The 17,190-nt window shown below is 43.5% G+C and overlaps 1 protein-coding gene across 1 annotated transcript in view; it reads right to left on the minus strand.

Moving 5' to 3' along the window:
* Positions 1–17,190, minus strand: part of LOC126281406 (glutathione S-transferase 1-like) — an 83,559-nt gene that overhangs the window by 49,340 nt on the left and 17,029 nt on the right. Inside the window, exon 2 of the mRNA XM_049980344.1 lies at positions 16,902–17,056. Coding sequence (XP_049836301.1) covers positions 16,902–17,042 — 141 coding nt within the window. The 5' untranslated portion in view covers positions 17,043–17,056. The remainder of the gene's footprint in view (positions 1–16,901; positions 17,057–17,190) is intronic.

A 17,190-nucleotide genomic window follows, 5' to 3' on the forward strand; every position in this document is an offset into this window, starting at 1 on the left:
TGGCGCACTAGGCCCCCCTGGAAACTGAACGTCGCCCATCTGGACGAGCCGGCATGTAAAGGTGCTATCGAAGAGTCATGGAACGCGTCCTTACAGCGTCGTGGTCGTTACCGATCGACCCTCAGTTGGTGGATTGACTGTGCGAAGCCTGCTCTTAGGCGCACCTTCATGGCTTACGGCCGGGAAGCGGCGGCATGGAGGAGGAGCACGGAAAACTTTTATTACACCGTCCTACGGGAATGTCTTGCTATAGAGCCCTCACCTGACCGGCAGATCATAGTCAATCGCGCGAAAGTGCAACTCATCTCCTTAGCACGCCATCATTTACAAGGCGCTGTTATACGGTCGCGTGCTCCAGACATGATACAATCAGAAAGGCCATCTATGCATCACGTGCTCCTAGAACGCAGGAGGCGCCGTATGGCACTGGTAACCGACATGATAACGGACGACGGACGACACGTGGCAGAACAAGCAGATATAGCAGAAGCCTTCTATGGGCATTACGCTCAACTTTATTCAGCAGTGCTCCCTGATATGGCGACGGTAGACACCGTTTCAGCACATATCCACGGTACAGTTCCACCAGATATGGTACCGACTTTACTGGGAGAAGTGACAGAAGAGGAAGTGCTCGACGCAATTGTTAAAGGTTCTCCCCATAAATCACCAGGAATCGATGGATTACCATTAGAGTTCTATCGAGCATTTAAACAACTGTTGGTACCGTGTTGGGTTGAAATTTGTCAGGAATTGATGTCCCCGGGTATACCGTTGCCTGCACCGTTCTTGAAAGGACTGATTGTCCCCATCCATAAGCCGAAGGGACGGAATCATGACCGCGATTATCGCCCCTTAACGTTATTGAACAGCGACTTCAAGATCTTTTCGAGGCTGCTATCAGAACGTCTTCGGGGCACACTATTGCACGTCCTGTCCAGCGATCAGATGTCCTTGGGGGGACCCAACAACATCAGAACTGCGTTATGTCGTTACAGAGATCTCATCTCCCTTGCACGGGTGAGACGTTTGCCCGCAGCCCTGGCATCTATCGACTTTAGCCAGGCTTTTGACCGTGTGGGCCACAATTTCCTCACTGCCGTTCTACGGCGCATGGAAAATCCCGACCCCTTTATCACAGTGTTGACACGCCTTCTGCATGGGTCTACTTCTCGAGTTCTTGTTAATGGAAGACTGACGGCACCCATGCCGATCCGCCGATCAGTACGACAGGGATGTCCATTATCAACATTGTTATTTGCATTGGCCTTAGAACCTTTGTTGTGTGGTCTCCGAGACAGGCTCACTGGGATACAGTTCGGCGGCTCCATCTATCGCTGCACCGCATATGCGGATGATTTGATGATCGTCATACGAGGAGCTGACGATATGGCCGCGACGTTGTACTGGATTGCAACCTACGGTACAGCTTCTGGTAGCCAAATCAACGTTGACAAATCTGTCGCCTTGAGCATCGGGATTGGGCTACCGCAGGAACACATTACCCCCTTACGCTTCAGTGATACTGTCCGCTGCTTGGGCTTAGATTTCATGAACGACATGCGACGCGCGACAACGCTCAATTATCGACGCCTTCTTCACCAAATTAGAGCCGGAATTGCAAATCAGCGCTTGCGATCCCTCAACATCGTTCAGCGGGCGTATTATGCCAATGTATACCTTGCGTCCTGCATACCGCATGTCGCCCAAACGCTACCAATTCCGAAACCCCTGGCTCGTAGCATTATGGCAGCGCTGGGATACTTCGTCACCGCTGGTATGTTGCTGAAGATCAGATACGTATCTCTTACTCTTCCCAAGGAAAAAGGTGGTCTCGGCCTAGTCAACGTCCATGATAGGGCCATTGCCCTCTATGTTAGCTCACATTTATGTCTGCTGCGCCGTTGTCCTACGAGCCTCACGAGTCTGCTTCTGACGGCGCTACGACCTGCTTCACTAAGAGCGCCGGTGCCACTACAGGACGTCCCAGCGCCCCTCTTTTATATAGGACGTTTCTATTTAGAACAAAGTTATTGCAGTGTAGCGCTCACGACACCACAAATGGCCACGACTCGACGTATATATCACGACATGATGCAACGTCGCCCCCTAAATGTGGTCGAACTAAAATATCCTGACGTACGGTGGCGCGTGGTGTGGAAGACTGTACACGATGCCATGCTTGATTCCGATGTTGTTTCCCAATGGTACGTAGTCGTTAATGGGAAGCTGGTGACGCAAGAACGTCTCTACAATATCCACATGGCAGAATCTCCTAATTGTGTGGGTTGTAACACGGTAGATTCTGACGAGCACCGCCTCAGCTGCGGAGAGGCGGAACCGGTTTGGCACCTATTGCGGCAGATGCTGGCTTATCTCTTGCGAGTTAGGCCGGAGCATATATCTGCACGCACGTTATTGTTTCCGGATGAGACATTTTACCCCAAGACTCGAACCAACTCCGTCACCTGGATACGTGGACATGCGGTCCATTACCTCTGTCGTGACGGACACAAGAATTTCCTTGACTTCTGGCTCTATTTGCAAGAAAGACATCATGCTATTTCAGGGCATACCAGATATCGACAATGCTTCGCAAACTACCTATGGAGTGCCTTTCACAGCCCCCCGTGCAGCTGGAATGTTCCAGGCAGTGCCAGATGAGGTCAGAACGAACTGCAAACGAGCATATATTGAACAATCTTTATCAGTGGGCGCAGTCGTTGGGAAGCCTAACTACGACGTGGTAGCTTTCTTTTCGTGTTATTTACGTTTAATATCTTCGATGGTGTCTTCATTCTGTTTTAGTTTTCCAGGCTTGATTAACTATGTCTGTTCGCACATTGATACCTATATAAATTAAAAAAAAAAAAAAAGTGGGCAGGAGACCTGCGTTTCGAATCCAAATAAATACACAAGAACAAACTAAGAACAAAATGAACAACAAATAAAATATAATAACGTATTATACCCTTTCCTTTCTCCTTTTATTATTTTTTATATTAAAAGTTCAGAGGCATAAAATTAAAAAAAAAAGAAAAGAAAAAAAGTGGTCAGCGCGACAGACTGTCAATCCAAAGGACCCGGGTTCGATTCCCGGCTGGGTCGGAGATTTTCTCCACTCAGGGACTGGGTGTTGTGTTGTCCTAATCATCATCATTTCATCCCCATCGACGCGCAAGTCGCCGAAGTGGCGTCAGATCGAAAGACTTGCACCAGGCGAACGGTCTACCCGACGGGAGGCCCTCGTCACACGTTATTATCTGCACAGATGATTACCTCGTTATTTTCGTCTCAGATGTACTTTCAGAATGTTTATGGGCGTTTTGCTAAGTGACCACAACAAAACACTGCAAGTGGAATAAAAGTGTCCTTAATTTCATTCTTTACTTTAAGATTGTGGAGTTTAAAACCTCCCACAACTTTTCAGCTGAACTTAGCGAAAAAATAGGTGCGTTTACTTCAATTCCACTACTACTGAGGCTATATATGTGATCAAGGCAGCGTCATATTCAAAAGCAGAGAAGAAAGGCTTTGGATATATGTTTCCGAATGGAATGCAGACGTTTAAAGCAAGTCTTGAAGGGGAAACTTGGCAAGAAGTCTACAACACAGACAACTTGCAGACTAAGGTACGCTTGCCAACGACTTTGTTTCGATTTTTGTACCAAAACGAAATAAAATTTTAAAGAGACCAAAAATTGTCTGTATTTTTCAACAAAATACGTACGGATTCCTGCTATAACAGTAAAAAACAAATTTGCCTCACTGGTTGCCACTACTGATCTAAGTTACAGGTTAATTTACACTTGATCCCTAAGTGCGACTGCGGTTCCATCTTTTTATCCCCGATAAGCCACTCAAATAGCTTCTGGGTAAGCACACATATATTTAGATCTCCCAGTCACAACCTATTATTTTACTGGCCATTAAAGCAAAACAGCCAGTCCGTATGTACCCCAAAGTTGGTCATCTCGTTCCTTGTACCTCACTTGGCGAATAAACATTACTGTTCTTCTGTCCCTGTACCCACTTGTTGCAAGGCACGATCAATACAATACAACACACATGATGCAAGGCAGCCTATACACCTGGCACTGGAAACAGTTTTTCCCCTGTCTTTTAAGCTGCCCTCCAAAACAGACTGATACTATTACTAAACGATATGCCTGTTGTGGTAGGCAAGCGCTATATGGCAAGAGCTTTAAAAACGCATTTCTGCCCATATTTCCACTTGTATTGAAGCGAGGAAGTTCTGAACTGCATAGTGCTGATACTCATGACGTCCGGTTTGTATGCCAAATTTTGTTGAAATTGATCCATGGATCTGAGAAAATATCATATATATAATCTGCTTTAAATGTACAAATATTCTACTCTGAACTGTTTTGTTCAAACCGAGACACTTCATTTCTTCTCTGCTGTGACGCCATTGTATTTTGCAGACTTGTTGATGTCGACTGTGGAACATAAATGCTCTGAGATGACACGAACAGTTAAGTGAATTATTCATGTTTTTCAATTGCATATCATTAATAATAACTACTATTTCTTTGCATGAAATTAGGTGTCAGGTGGGGCAGGGCAAGTGAGCAGCTGCTGTTACGCATGATCATTTTATAAATATACTGCAGAATTACCTGTTATATTAGTGGGATATAATATGGAATACATGATAGTAAGGTCTTCCTAATTACGATATTAGGTGAAAAGCATATTCTTAACATGTATTCTGATTCGAATGGTCCAGAAAAGTATTTTCACTTAGTCTTTCAAATCTATAATCAATCGTTACGTATCTGAGAGAACATCCTCAACTGCAGGGGTTTGAGCTATAAGCCAATAGCAGAGATACCATTTTATTTTACGACAGTTTCTCAATGAATATGTGTATATGAATATGAATGTATGTGTATCAATACAGCTGAGATGGGTTGTATTAACACTGTCCGCTGTGGTGTTCAGCATGATAAAGATTATTTTATGAAAAGTGATTACCGCCGGGACCGTTTCTGGTGCTGTGCAATTTGTGGCAAAAGCTGGGCAGCTGACTCAGACAGCCAGTGTGTGCCTCGCATCCTTGACAATTGCCATGAACCTCCGTCTACACAAAGTGAGGCCCATGTTAGGCGCAGATCTGGGGCCTGATTCTGGGAGGGGTCAAAGTTTGTTACTGTCTTTGACTCCCATACGTAATTTACTGACACTTTTACTGTTAATGGGCCACAGATATCTCGGATTTTAATAATAATGAAATATATAAACAAATCGAAAAACCCTGAAAAACTCAAATTCAAGAAGAAATTAACTCACTGATCAAAACAGGAAAACATCAAGAACTGACTGAAGCACTTGGAACACCATAATATCCTAATTCTGGCACTATAAGAAACTCGTCGTACTGATGAAAATTCTTTTGAAATGCGCAATTACAGAATTTATAAAGGAAAACCAGCAGATTATATCTTTGGAAAATTCCCTCTGTTAGGTACAGCCTTTATTGTTAGAAGAAATATAACGGAGTAGATTAAATTAGTACTTGTTCCATAGATCATGAATACGACGTTTCGTAATGTTGTGGAACGTGTCAGGTTAATAAAAGGTGTCAATACAAGATATTACATTACACAAAATATTACATGACACTTAATTTTTTTCTGAATCGTGTCTTCTAGTTCTTACCAGAAAGTCTGTACTTTGTCGGATTTTTTTTAAATGTCAATATTTGTTGGAGCATGAGCATTCACTAGCGTATAAATTTTGACTTTACATTTGATCGTCAGTGTTTTCAGTTACAAACTTCAGCTCTAGGTCCAACAGGCACTCAACATTGACGATCATATGTAAAAACAAAATTTTATTTATTGCAACAGGTAGCTATGTAAAATTCATTCTAGTTGCAACTATGGTATTGTACGTGACTATTATGGTAAATATTCATGGTCAGATAGCATTTCGAGTTTGTTTTCTGTGGCATAAAGGTTTATATATTACTGCATTGCTTAACAGTTTAGGGCTTCATTTGACTGCTCATGGAAGTAGTACACTTCGTCACACCCACAAAAGCCTTACAATATCTGTGCGAAAATTTTATGTCTTCCTTGGCTAAAGAATATGCTGTTACGGGATTGCAACCTTGGTTTATAGCTACAGTGTTTTTCACCCTATGGAAGACAGGCTAAGTGTATTAAATGCCAACAAAGTGTGTTTACAATACTCGAACTCTGTCCCAAATTTCTTTAAGTGTTGTAAAGTGTCAGATAGTTTACAGAACAGCAGCTGTATTGTGTTTAACAGCCTTCTACAGTTTGTCGATTGGAGCAATAAATCTACACGAAAGTTGAGTGGTGTGAAAGTAAACTTTTCAGATAATATACATCTGCATATAAACTCCACAAACCACTCTACGTTGTATGATGGAGGGCGCGATATACCACTACCAATCATTTTCTTTCCTGTTCCAATTGCAAACAGAGGGAGAGGAAGGCGACTCTCTGTATGCCTCCAAATAGCCCTAATTTCTCTTACTTTATCTTTCTGAACATTACGCGAAATGTACGTTAGTGGCAGTAGAATCATTCTGCAGTCAACTCCAAACGCCGGTTCACTAAATTTTGTCAGTAGCGTTCCTTGAAAGGAAGGTCACCTTCCCACCCTTGACACCAATTTGAGTCCCAGAAGCACCTCTGTAATACGTGTATTGTTCGGAACAACCGGTAACAAATATAGTAGCCCAACTCTGGATTGTTTCTATATGTTCCTTTAATCCTACCTGTTGGGAATACAAAACACCCAACCAGTAGTAGAAAATAGTTGGCACTAGTGTCCTATTTGGGTCTCCTTTACAGATGAATCACACTTTCCTAAAATTGTTCCAATAAATCGAAGCAGACCATTCGCCATCTCTACTACAATCCTTACGCGCCCGTTCCGCTTCCATGACTGTGTCAAGCTGCTTCGTACTAACGCTGTATTTACCATTACGGGATTTTGCTCGAACTTACATTTTTCTACAGTTATATAAAGCAACCGTTCAACACACTGACTAGGAATCCTGTCTCCTTGTATATTCCTACAGCCACTCAACGACCACACCTTCGAATGCGCCACAGCGTCATCGCCAAACAACCGTAAATTGCTTCACCCTGTCCGTCAGGTCATATATGTGTACAGAGAATAAAAGCGGTCCTGTCACACTTCCCTGTGGCACTCCTGACAATGCCCTTTCATCTGATGAACACTCGTCGTCGAGGTTAACGTAGGGACTATTCCGCATGCTCGTACCTTCGTTAACAATCTGCAGCGGGACACCGGGCCAAACGCTTTCCGGAAATCTAGGATGTGGAATGTGCCTGTTGCCCTCCATTGATGGTTTGTAGTTTATGTGAGGGAAGAGCAAGTTGAGTTTCGCATGAGCGATGCTTCCTAAATCCGCTCTGATTTGTGGTCAGAAGCTATCCTGTCACTAGGAAATTTGTTATATTCGAACTCACAGTGCCTTCAAGAATTCTGCAGCAAACCGATGACACTGGTCTGCAATCATGAGGGTTCCACTCTTTTACCTTTGTTATATACAGGAGTCACCTGCGCTTTTTTACGGTCACCTGCGACTTTGAGTTGGATGAGAGATTCGCGATAAATGAAAGCTAAGTAAGGGGCCAATTTGGCGCAGTAGTCTGTGTAAAACTGAACTGGGATTCCGTCTGGACCTGGCGACTTATTTGTTTACGGCTCTTTCAGTTGCTTCTCCACACCATCGATGCCTATTTCTATTACTGCATGTGGGAGTCTGTACGACAGTCAAGTAATAGTACGTTTGTTCGGTACTCCTGTGTGAATGATTTCTTAAACGTGAAATTTAAAACTTCAGCTTTCCTTCTATTGCCACCACTCAAAGCTGTGTGCCCTGGGGTTGGGTTCTTCACAGCCAAACAGAACACCATAAGGAGTAACAACGGGCCAACTGTACCGGAACTGCTTGCGCAATATAAGGCTCGTGACAATTTTTTTTTTCGAACATCGTCACAGGCGATGAATCATGGGCTCATCACTTCGAATCGAGGACAAGACGGAAATCCAAAAAAGGTAAGCCGCACTCTCAAATAGTGAAATCATGGCAATGGTCTTCAGAGAACCTGAAGGGGTTTTTCTGTTTAATTCTCGCTCGTGGTGCAGCGATCAACTCATGTGCACTGTACTACCCTCATAAAATTGAATAAACGACTTCAGCATGTTCGTCGCCATTTAAAAAAACCTTACTTCTCCTTCTCTATGACAACTCAAGCCTCACACAAGTCTGAGCAGCCGAGAATGGCTCACAGAACTTCATCCGACTGTTCCTCATCCACCGTACGGCCCGGACCTCGCACCTTCTGACTTCCATCTGTTTGGCTCAATGAAAGACGTACTCGGTGAGAACAGTAGGTGGATTGGGCAGATTTCTGATGCAACAAGGCGTTGGCCCCTACGTCGACCAGTAGGGTGGTACCATGCGGGGATACAGGCCTTCCCAGTAAGGTGGCGCAAGGCCGACGCACTGTCTGGAGATCATGTGGAAAAATAGCGTTTTGGAGCCAGAAGATTCGGGTATGGTACCGTGTATTGGAATACTGAATAAGACCAACCTGCTTTCAGTAAAAACGTGTTGCATTAAGTATTGAACACACTTCACAATTTTGTCTCCTATGTTTTACTGGTAGTAAGGTAAATTTGAAATAAAGAATATATACTTTTCCAGTGCATCATTAGAAGCCCCGCACTTTTCAGGAACAGTCACTGAGATGCTTTTCGTGGCTACTTTGGAGAAATACACCAAAAATTTAAACGAATTGAAAAAGCGCAGTGTTATTGCGATTCTCTCTCTGGTATTCATTGCATTTCTATAATTAGTGTACTGTTTCATTATAATTGGTTGAAAGACGGCCCTGCACTGAAATTTATCCAGGAGTGATGGCGGAGGACAAGCCTCTAAAACTGCCATTTGTTATAGAAATGAGCTGATCAGTTTCGAGACGTGTCATGCTACAAGAGCCAAATTTAATAGGTGACCAAAAAACTTACACCCTAGAGATTTTATGGTTGTCCGTGGTGTATGAGAATTCTGTAATCAAGAAAAACTCAGTAGCCCAGATTCTGGAGGTGGAAGAGCGGACTCAAGTGCCCCCTCTTGCGGACGCCTATGGCTTCAGTAAAACAGACCAAGTGTTCAAAGTATTCTGCATACAAACTTCCCTTGCTCTTTTTTCCGGTGTGGGGGGGGGGGCATTCAACATCCTCAGTTATTTGTTGGATATATTCCAACTTCTCTCTACTGCTACTGTGTTTACTTCCTCCTGCTTCCTCTAGTTTAATCGCAGTTATTCCCTGATCTCTTAACGCATGTTCTATCGTCGTCTCCCGTGTTGTTGTAAATTTGTTCTACATGTTTCTGTTCTCACCGATTCTGAGGAGAATCTTTGCACTTCTTACTTTGTCAGTGCATCTAATTTGGAATATAGTTCTGTGTCAATACATCTCAAACACTTTGATCCTATTCTTTTCAGGTTTCCCCACAGTCCATTATTCACTCCCATAAGACGTGCCTTTTATGTCCTCCTTGCATTTTCGGTCACATGTTGTTTTTATTTCCAAGACAGCAGAATTATTTCACTTCGTCTACTTCGTGGTCACGAGTTTCGATGGTAAGTTTCTCACCAAATCTCATTTCTGTTACTCCCCATTATTTTAGTCTTCCTTCGGTTTCCGTATTCTGTGGTCAGTATACTCTTCATTCTCTTCGTTACATCCTGTAAATATTCCTCGTTATCACTGGGGATAGTAATGCCATCAATGAATCTTTCGACTTTTCAGCACTAGTGTCGCCCACTGACAATGTTTTCTGTTTTGTGGTGTAGTTGATAGGCATAGCGCTAGCACCTGATATCGACACCACAACGATGCTCCTTGCTACCGGAGCATCGTTGGCCACGCCAATGTGACGGAGGTAGCAACACACGCCCACACAAGTTCTCCTGGCCACCGTCAACGGCCTGTCTTCAAACAGACTGACATAGGATATGAGGGTAATTCTACGCCAGCCTACGTTCCAGTCACCGCCTAGTCCACAGCAAGCGGCGAGAAGACACGGTGTCCGGCGATAACAGAGAGACAATCTGCAAATCCTTGAATGAGTTTGTGAAGTTTATCTTTTTTAACAGTGCTGGGAGAAAGATTCTCTACTGTAGGAACAGCGCTACGGAAAAGAGTTATTACTGCTTCGGGTTATATTTCCAACGACAGTCTATTTAATCGCAAGTGTTAGACTGGTTCTAACAATGTATATAAATTTACCTGCTCTCTGGCACATAGTCACAGCAAAGAAAAAGCTGTGTGACAAAAGGTAAGTGTTCGCTTTGACTGCAAATATATTTCAGTTCTTATATTTTATGCTTGCAATAATCATGTCATTTATCACCTGTTCAGAAGGCAATTCATTTGTTATAACCTCTCACAACATACTTTATGTTGTGGTTGACAGGAGAGCCAACACCGTATTGCTAAAGGAGGCCGAAATGCACGCGTCTCAGCTCACGCAGGCTGGCGTGAGGTCTGGAACTTGACAAGGGAATTAGAATTGAGAAAAACGGACGTAGCTGGTGGAATACTTAACTTTAATCCATTAATGAAGAACGTCGCTCGTGACAGTACATGATTCACAATATCAATGGTAACTGAATATGGCGCCTTGCTAGGTCGTAGCAAATAACGTAGCTGAAGGCTGTGCTAACTATCGTCTCGGCAAATGAGAGCGTATTTTGTCAGTGAACCATCGCTAGCAGAGTCGGCTGTACAACTGGGGCGAGTGCTAGGAAGTCTCTCTAGACCTGCCGTGTGGCGGCGCTCGTCTGCAATCACTGATAGTGGCGACACGCGGGTCCGACGTATACTACCGGACCGCGGCCGTTTTAAAGGCTACCACCTAGCAAGTGTGATGTCTGGCGGTGACACCACACTTTTCCTCCAACCAGCTGGTGACAGACGCCTAAGAAACCAACATCTGGAGTTTTCAAAGATGCGCCTTACTTAATCAATGACGAGCGCGGGCATACACCGGAACCATCTTCCCCACCTACAGACAGTCTGCTCAATTGTGCGCAGTTCTGCGCTGTTCTGTGCTGCGTGACGCGGTTCGTTCGGTGTGAACACGACTTCAGGCTAAGGGTTAGATAATCTGCAGTCAGTTTTGTGTGGTTCGGATTGTATTGCGCTGCAGTTTCAGTGGTGATGTGTTTGACTAAACTACTCGCAACTCCGCTTATGCATCGTGGTGTCTAGCGTGCTAGAAATGGAATCCTACTACGCGACAAGTAATATGGTGGATATGATTTTCTGCTACGATTCCGCAAATAATGTATCCAGCGAGCCAATGCCCTCTTTGCGAGTACATTTGTACCTCGTAGAGTACCATTTGACAAACTGTTTGGACGAATTTTCTAGCGTGTTACGGACAGATGTTCTCCAGCGTCCGAAAAATTAAACAGCGGAAGAACTCGTGAAATTCGGATTCAGTAGGATTTTAGAACGTATACTGTGGTCGAACGTTACAAATTACCTCGAAGAAAACGATTTATTGAGAAATTCAGAAAATATCGTACTTGTGAGACACAACTAGCTCCTTATTCTCACGAAGTAATGAGTGCTATCGACAGGGGATGGCAAATTGATTCCATATTTTCAGATTTTCAAAAAGCTTTTGACACCGTTCATCAAGAGAGACTTCTAATCAGATTGTGTGCATATGGAGTATCGCCTCAGTTGTATGACTGGATCTGGATTCGTGTCTTCCGGTCAGAAAGGCCACAGTTTATAGTAATTGACGGAAAGTTATCGAAATATCTGGCGTTCGCGAAGGATGTGTTATAGGCCCTCTACTGTTCCTGATCTACGTAAACGACATAGGAGACAATCTGAGCAGCCTTCTTAGATTGTTGGGAGATGATGCTGTCATTTACCGTCTTGTAAAGTCATCAGATGATGAAAACCAATTGAAAATGATTTAGACGAGGTATATGTTTGGTGCTAAAAGTGACAACTGGCTCCAAATAATGAAAAGTGTGAATTCATCCACATGAGTACTAAAAGAGATCCGCTAAACTTCGGTTACACGATAAATCACACAAATCTAAAGACTGCAATTCAACTATACACCTTCTTCTTCTTCTTCTTCTTTTGCTTGACCCATTGTCCAACAACCACCGCAGGGTCGGCACTGTTACAATCGGATTTGGCATGATTAATGCGAATGGGTGGCTGGATGCCCTTCCTGCTGCCACCCAGGACAGAATCAGTGTACCACAGCTGTCTGCGTCTAGTGTAAATGATGAAGTAGTGTGAACATGTTTCAAATGTCTGCAAGTCGTGTAACTGAGGGGGGACGTGGGGATCAGAGCGGTATTCACCTAGCGGGATGTGGAAAAACCCCTAAAAATCACATCCAGGCTGGCCGGCACACCTGCCCTCGTCGTTAATCCGACGAGCGGATTCGATACGGGGCCGGCGCGCCTAACTGAGCGATTCAACTAGACACTTACGGATTACAATTAGGAATAGTTTGAATTGGAACTGTCACGTAGATAATAATGTGAGGAAAGCTAACCAAAGACTGAGATTTATTGGCAGAACGCTTAGAAAAGGCTGCACTTCTACTAAAGAGACTGCTTACATCAGGCTTGTCCAACGTCTTCTGGAGTATTGCTGTGTGGCGTGGGATCCGCATCGGACGGGACTAACGGTGTACACCAAAACGTTCAGAGAAGGGCAGCTACTTTTGTATCATGGCGAAATAGGGGAGATAGTGCCACAGACATTATACGTGAATTGGCATGGCTTCATTAGAACAAACGCTTTCATCTTTCCGACAGGATCTCCTTGTGTAATTTTAAACAGCAACTTGGTCCTTCAATTGTGAAAATACTCTGTTGACGCCCACCTATATTAGTAAAAATAATCATCATGAGCATATAAGTGAAATTAGAGATCGCGCGGAAAGTTAAGCGCTCATTTTTCCCGCGCGCCTTTCGAGTATGCAACGGTAAGAAGGTAGCTTGAAGGTGGTCGACAAACGCTCTGCCAGGCACTTAATTGTGAATTGCAAAGTATTCATTTAGATGTACACATTTTCCCAATTTTGATTCTGTATTCTCATATTTTGACTTCTCTCCCCAAGTTCATTTCCTAAGCTTAGATTTTATTTCCCCAAAGTTGCTGCCATATTCCGTCAACGTATTCATAATTAATGCAAATGCGATGTCGATGCTGGTGCAGTCGTCGGCTAGCTCTGTGACGCCAACGCCCGTGACGTGACAAGATGATGCTCCCGACATGGAAACAGAAGCTCGACGAAGTACTGAAGCGATGTTTGATATGTTTTCGTTTTGCAGTCTTGTTTTATTTTATCTTTTTTGAGGAAAATGCGTGTCCTAGCACTATATGATAAATCTGCATTTTTTAATTTTTGACTGCAATATTCCTCTGTTTCATGTTACAAATCATTAATTTTTGAATAAAACCTGAATGAAACAAAGACAATTTATATTTTGCTGTAAATACTGTTTATTTTTAGGTAACACACAGGAGGAGAACTACACTACTGACCATTAAAATTGCTGCACCAAGATGATAAACGGGTATTCATTGGACAAATATATTATATTAGAACTGACGTGTGATTACATTTTCACGCAATTTGGGTGCATAGATCCTGAGAAATCAGTACCCAGAACAACCGCCTCTGGCCGTAATAACGGCCTTGATACGCCCGCACATTGCGTAAAACAGAGCTCGGATGGCGTGTGCACGTACAGCTGCCCATACTGCTTCAACACGATACCCCAGTTCATCAGGAGTAGTGACTGGCGTATTGTGACGAGCCAGTTGCTCGGCCACCATTGACCAGACATTTTCAATTGGTGAGAGATCTGGAGAATGTGCTGGCCAGGGCAGCAGTCGAACATTTTCTGTATCCAGAAAGGCCCGTACAGGACCTGCAACATGCGGTCGTGCATTATCCTGCTGAAATGTAGGATTTCGCAGGGATAGAATGAAGGGTAGAGCCACGAGTCGCAACACATCTGAAATGTAACGTCCACTGTTCAAAGTGCCGTCAATGCGAACAAGAGCTGACCGAGACGTGTAACCAATGGCACCCCATACCATCACACCGGGTGGTACGCCAGTATGGCTATGACGAATACTCGCTTCCAATGTGCGTTCACCGCGATGTTGCCAAACACAAATGCGACCATCGTGATGCTGTAAACAGAACCTGGATTCATCCGAAAAAGTGACGTTTTGCCATTCGTGCACCCAGGTTCGTCGTTGAGTACACCATCACAGGCGCTCCTGTCTTTGATGCAGCGTCAAGGGTAACCGCAGATGTAGTCTCCGAGCCGATAGTCCATGCTGGTGAAAACGTCGTCGAACTGTTCGTACAGATGGTTGTTGTCTTGCATATGTCTCCATCTGTTGACTCAGGGATCGAGACGTGGCTGCACGATCCGTTACAACCTTGCGGATAAGATGCCTGTCATCTCGACTGCTAGTGATGCGAGGCCGTTGGGATTACCCTCCTGAACTCACCGATTCCATATTCTGCTATCAGTCATTGGATCTCGACCAACGCGAGCAGCAATGTCGAGATAGGCTACAATCCGACCTTTATCAAAGTCGGAAACATGATGGTACGCATTTCTCCTCCTTACACGAGGCATCACAACAACGTTTCACCAGGCAACGCCGGTCAACTACTGTCTGTGTATGAGAAATCGGTTGGGAAGTTTCCTAATGTTAGCACGCTGTAGGTGTCGCCACTGGAGCAACCTTGTGCGAATGTTCTGAAAAACTAATCATCTGCATATCTCAGCATCTTCCTGTCGGTTAAATTTCACGTCTATAGCACGTCATCTTCGTGGTGTAGCAATTTTAATAGCTAGTAGTGTACATAAAACAAAAAATTTTCCATAGGTTATGTGTCAGTTTATATATTCTCACTCAGTTTATAGATGGTCTGCCGCTCCCAGTTCTTAGGAGAAACTAATAAGACATTAATCGCACTTTCAGACAAAGCGATCAGAAGGAGGTAACGCCTGATAGGTATGCGAGACACCTAACACACAAGTAACGCGGTTATGATCTTAAGTCACCCAAGCTACTAAAGAAAACACGCGCCGGTGGTGCCATCTCTCGGACTTTTCAAACGCCCGAAGTAGAGCGAGGGAAAGACGACTATCTATATGCCTCCATATGAGCCCTAATTTCTCGTATTCGTGGTCCCTACGCGAAATGTATGTTGGCAGCAGTAGGATCGTTCTGCAGTGAGCTTTAAACTACTTTTTTCAGTAGTCTTCTATGAAATGAATGTCTTTTCCCCTCCAGGGATTCCCGCTTGATCTCCCGACTCATATCAATAACACTTGCATGCTGATAGAACCTACCAGTAACAAATCTAGCAGCTCGCCTCTGAATTGCTTTGATGTCTTCTTTCAATCCTGGTGCGGATCCCAAACACTCGAGCATTACTCAAGAATAGGTCGCACTATCATCTTATATGCGATCCTCGTTTACAAATGAACTATACTTTCCTAAAATTCCCCCAATAAACCGAAGTCAATCACTTGCCTCCTCTACCACAATCCTCACATGCTCTTTCTATTTCATATCGCATGGCAACGTTATGCCCAGATATTTGAACGATGGAACTGTGTCAGGCAGAACACTACTAATGCTGTATCCGAACATTGCAAATTTGTTTTTCCTACTCATCCACATTGACTTACATTTTTGTACATTAAGAGCCAGCTGCCAATCGTAACACCAACTAGAAATTTTGTATAGGTCATGTTGTATCAACCTTCTTGTACACCACGTCATCGTCAGCGAACAACTGCCCACCCTGACTGCCAGATCAAATATGTATATAGCAAATAGGAACGGTCCTATCTCACTTCCCTGGGACATAGCTGATGATTCCCCTGTTTCCGATGAATAGTCGCCGTCGAGGACAGCATTCTGGGTTCTATTATTTAAGAAGTCTTCGAGACAGTTACATACCTGGAAGCCTATTCCATATGCACATACCTTCGCTAACAGTCTGCAGTGGGGTACAGTATCGAATGCTCTTGTGAAATCTAGAAATATGGAATCTCCCTGCTGCCCTTCATCCATACTTCACGGTATTTTACGAGAGAGAAGAGCAAGCTGGGTTTCGCACGGCGGTCCTTTCTAAAGCTGTGCTGATTGGTGGACATGAGCTTTTCGATCTCTAGCAAAATTATTATACTCGAACTCAAAATATACTCTAGAATTCTGCAGCAAACCGATGTTACGGATACTGGTCTGTAATTGGTCAATTCTTTTACCTTCTCAAGTAGTCAACTCTTTAAGGAAGCTGTTATACTGACAATAAACAAAGTCATGTGTTCATAGTCTAATAATGTTAATAATAATAATAATAATAATAACATTTATACTGATTAATTACGAGGAATATATTCGCTATCGACTATTTAAGAACCTTACTAATACCACAATTACAGTGCAGAACGACCATTGTGAAAATCAAACTTGATGTATGAACAAAGAAAATTTTAATAAATTACTGTCGTTTCTATTTTAAGGCTCTTCTTTCTTCATACACGAATTAGTAAATGTGTGTGTGCATGTGTGTGTGTGTGTGTGTGTGTGTGTGTGTGTGTGTGTGTGTTTCAAAATTGTACAACTAGCTTGGAATTTTATATGAATGTATACAGGAAACATTTGTGTAAATAGATTGCACACAACCATATTGTCAATGAGACATTTAACACAGATATGGTGTTTATGGCTCTAGGAGACTATAACGATTTAATTCACTACTTGCTTCTTACCTTAAGATACTCGTCTGTTAAGTGTTGCTTCTTAAAGAGATCGATCATTTTCACAGTGACAGACACCCCAATAGCCTTAGCAGTAGTCAAAACTGCCCTCGATGGTGGGCTGGGAAGCCAGTGATACAAAACTATAGGCATGATTCGCACGTTGTCTGAAAAAAAGAAAAAGTGGTCTCTTTATAAGAAAAGGAGCAGAAAAATCTAAATAATTATTGTGTCATTTCCTCTCTGACGTCTTTGTCCTCAGTATTCCAGCGACAACTGGCTCTGAGCACTATGGGACTTC

The sequence above is a fragment of the Schistocerca gregaria genome, chromosome 7, assembly GCF_023897955.1.
Source record: "Schistocerca gregaria isolate iqSchGreg1 chromosome 7, iqSchGreg1.2, whole genome shotgun sequence".
NCBI classification, from domain to species: domain Eukaryota; kingdom Metazoa; phylum Arthropoda; class Insecta; order Orthoptera; family Acrididae; genus Schistocerca; species Schistocerca gregaria.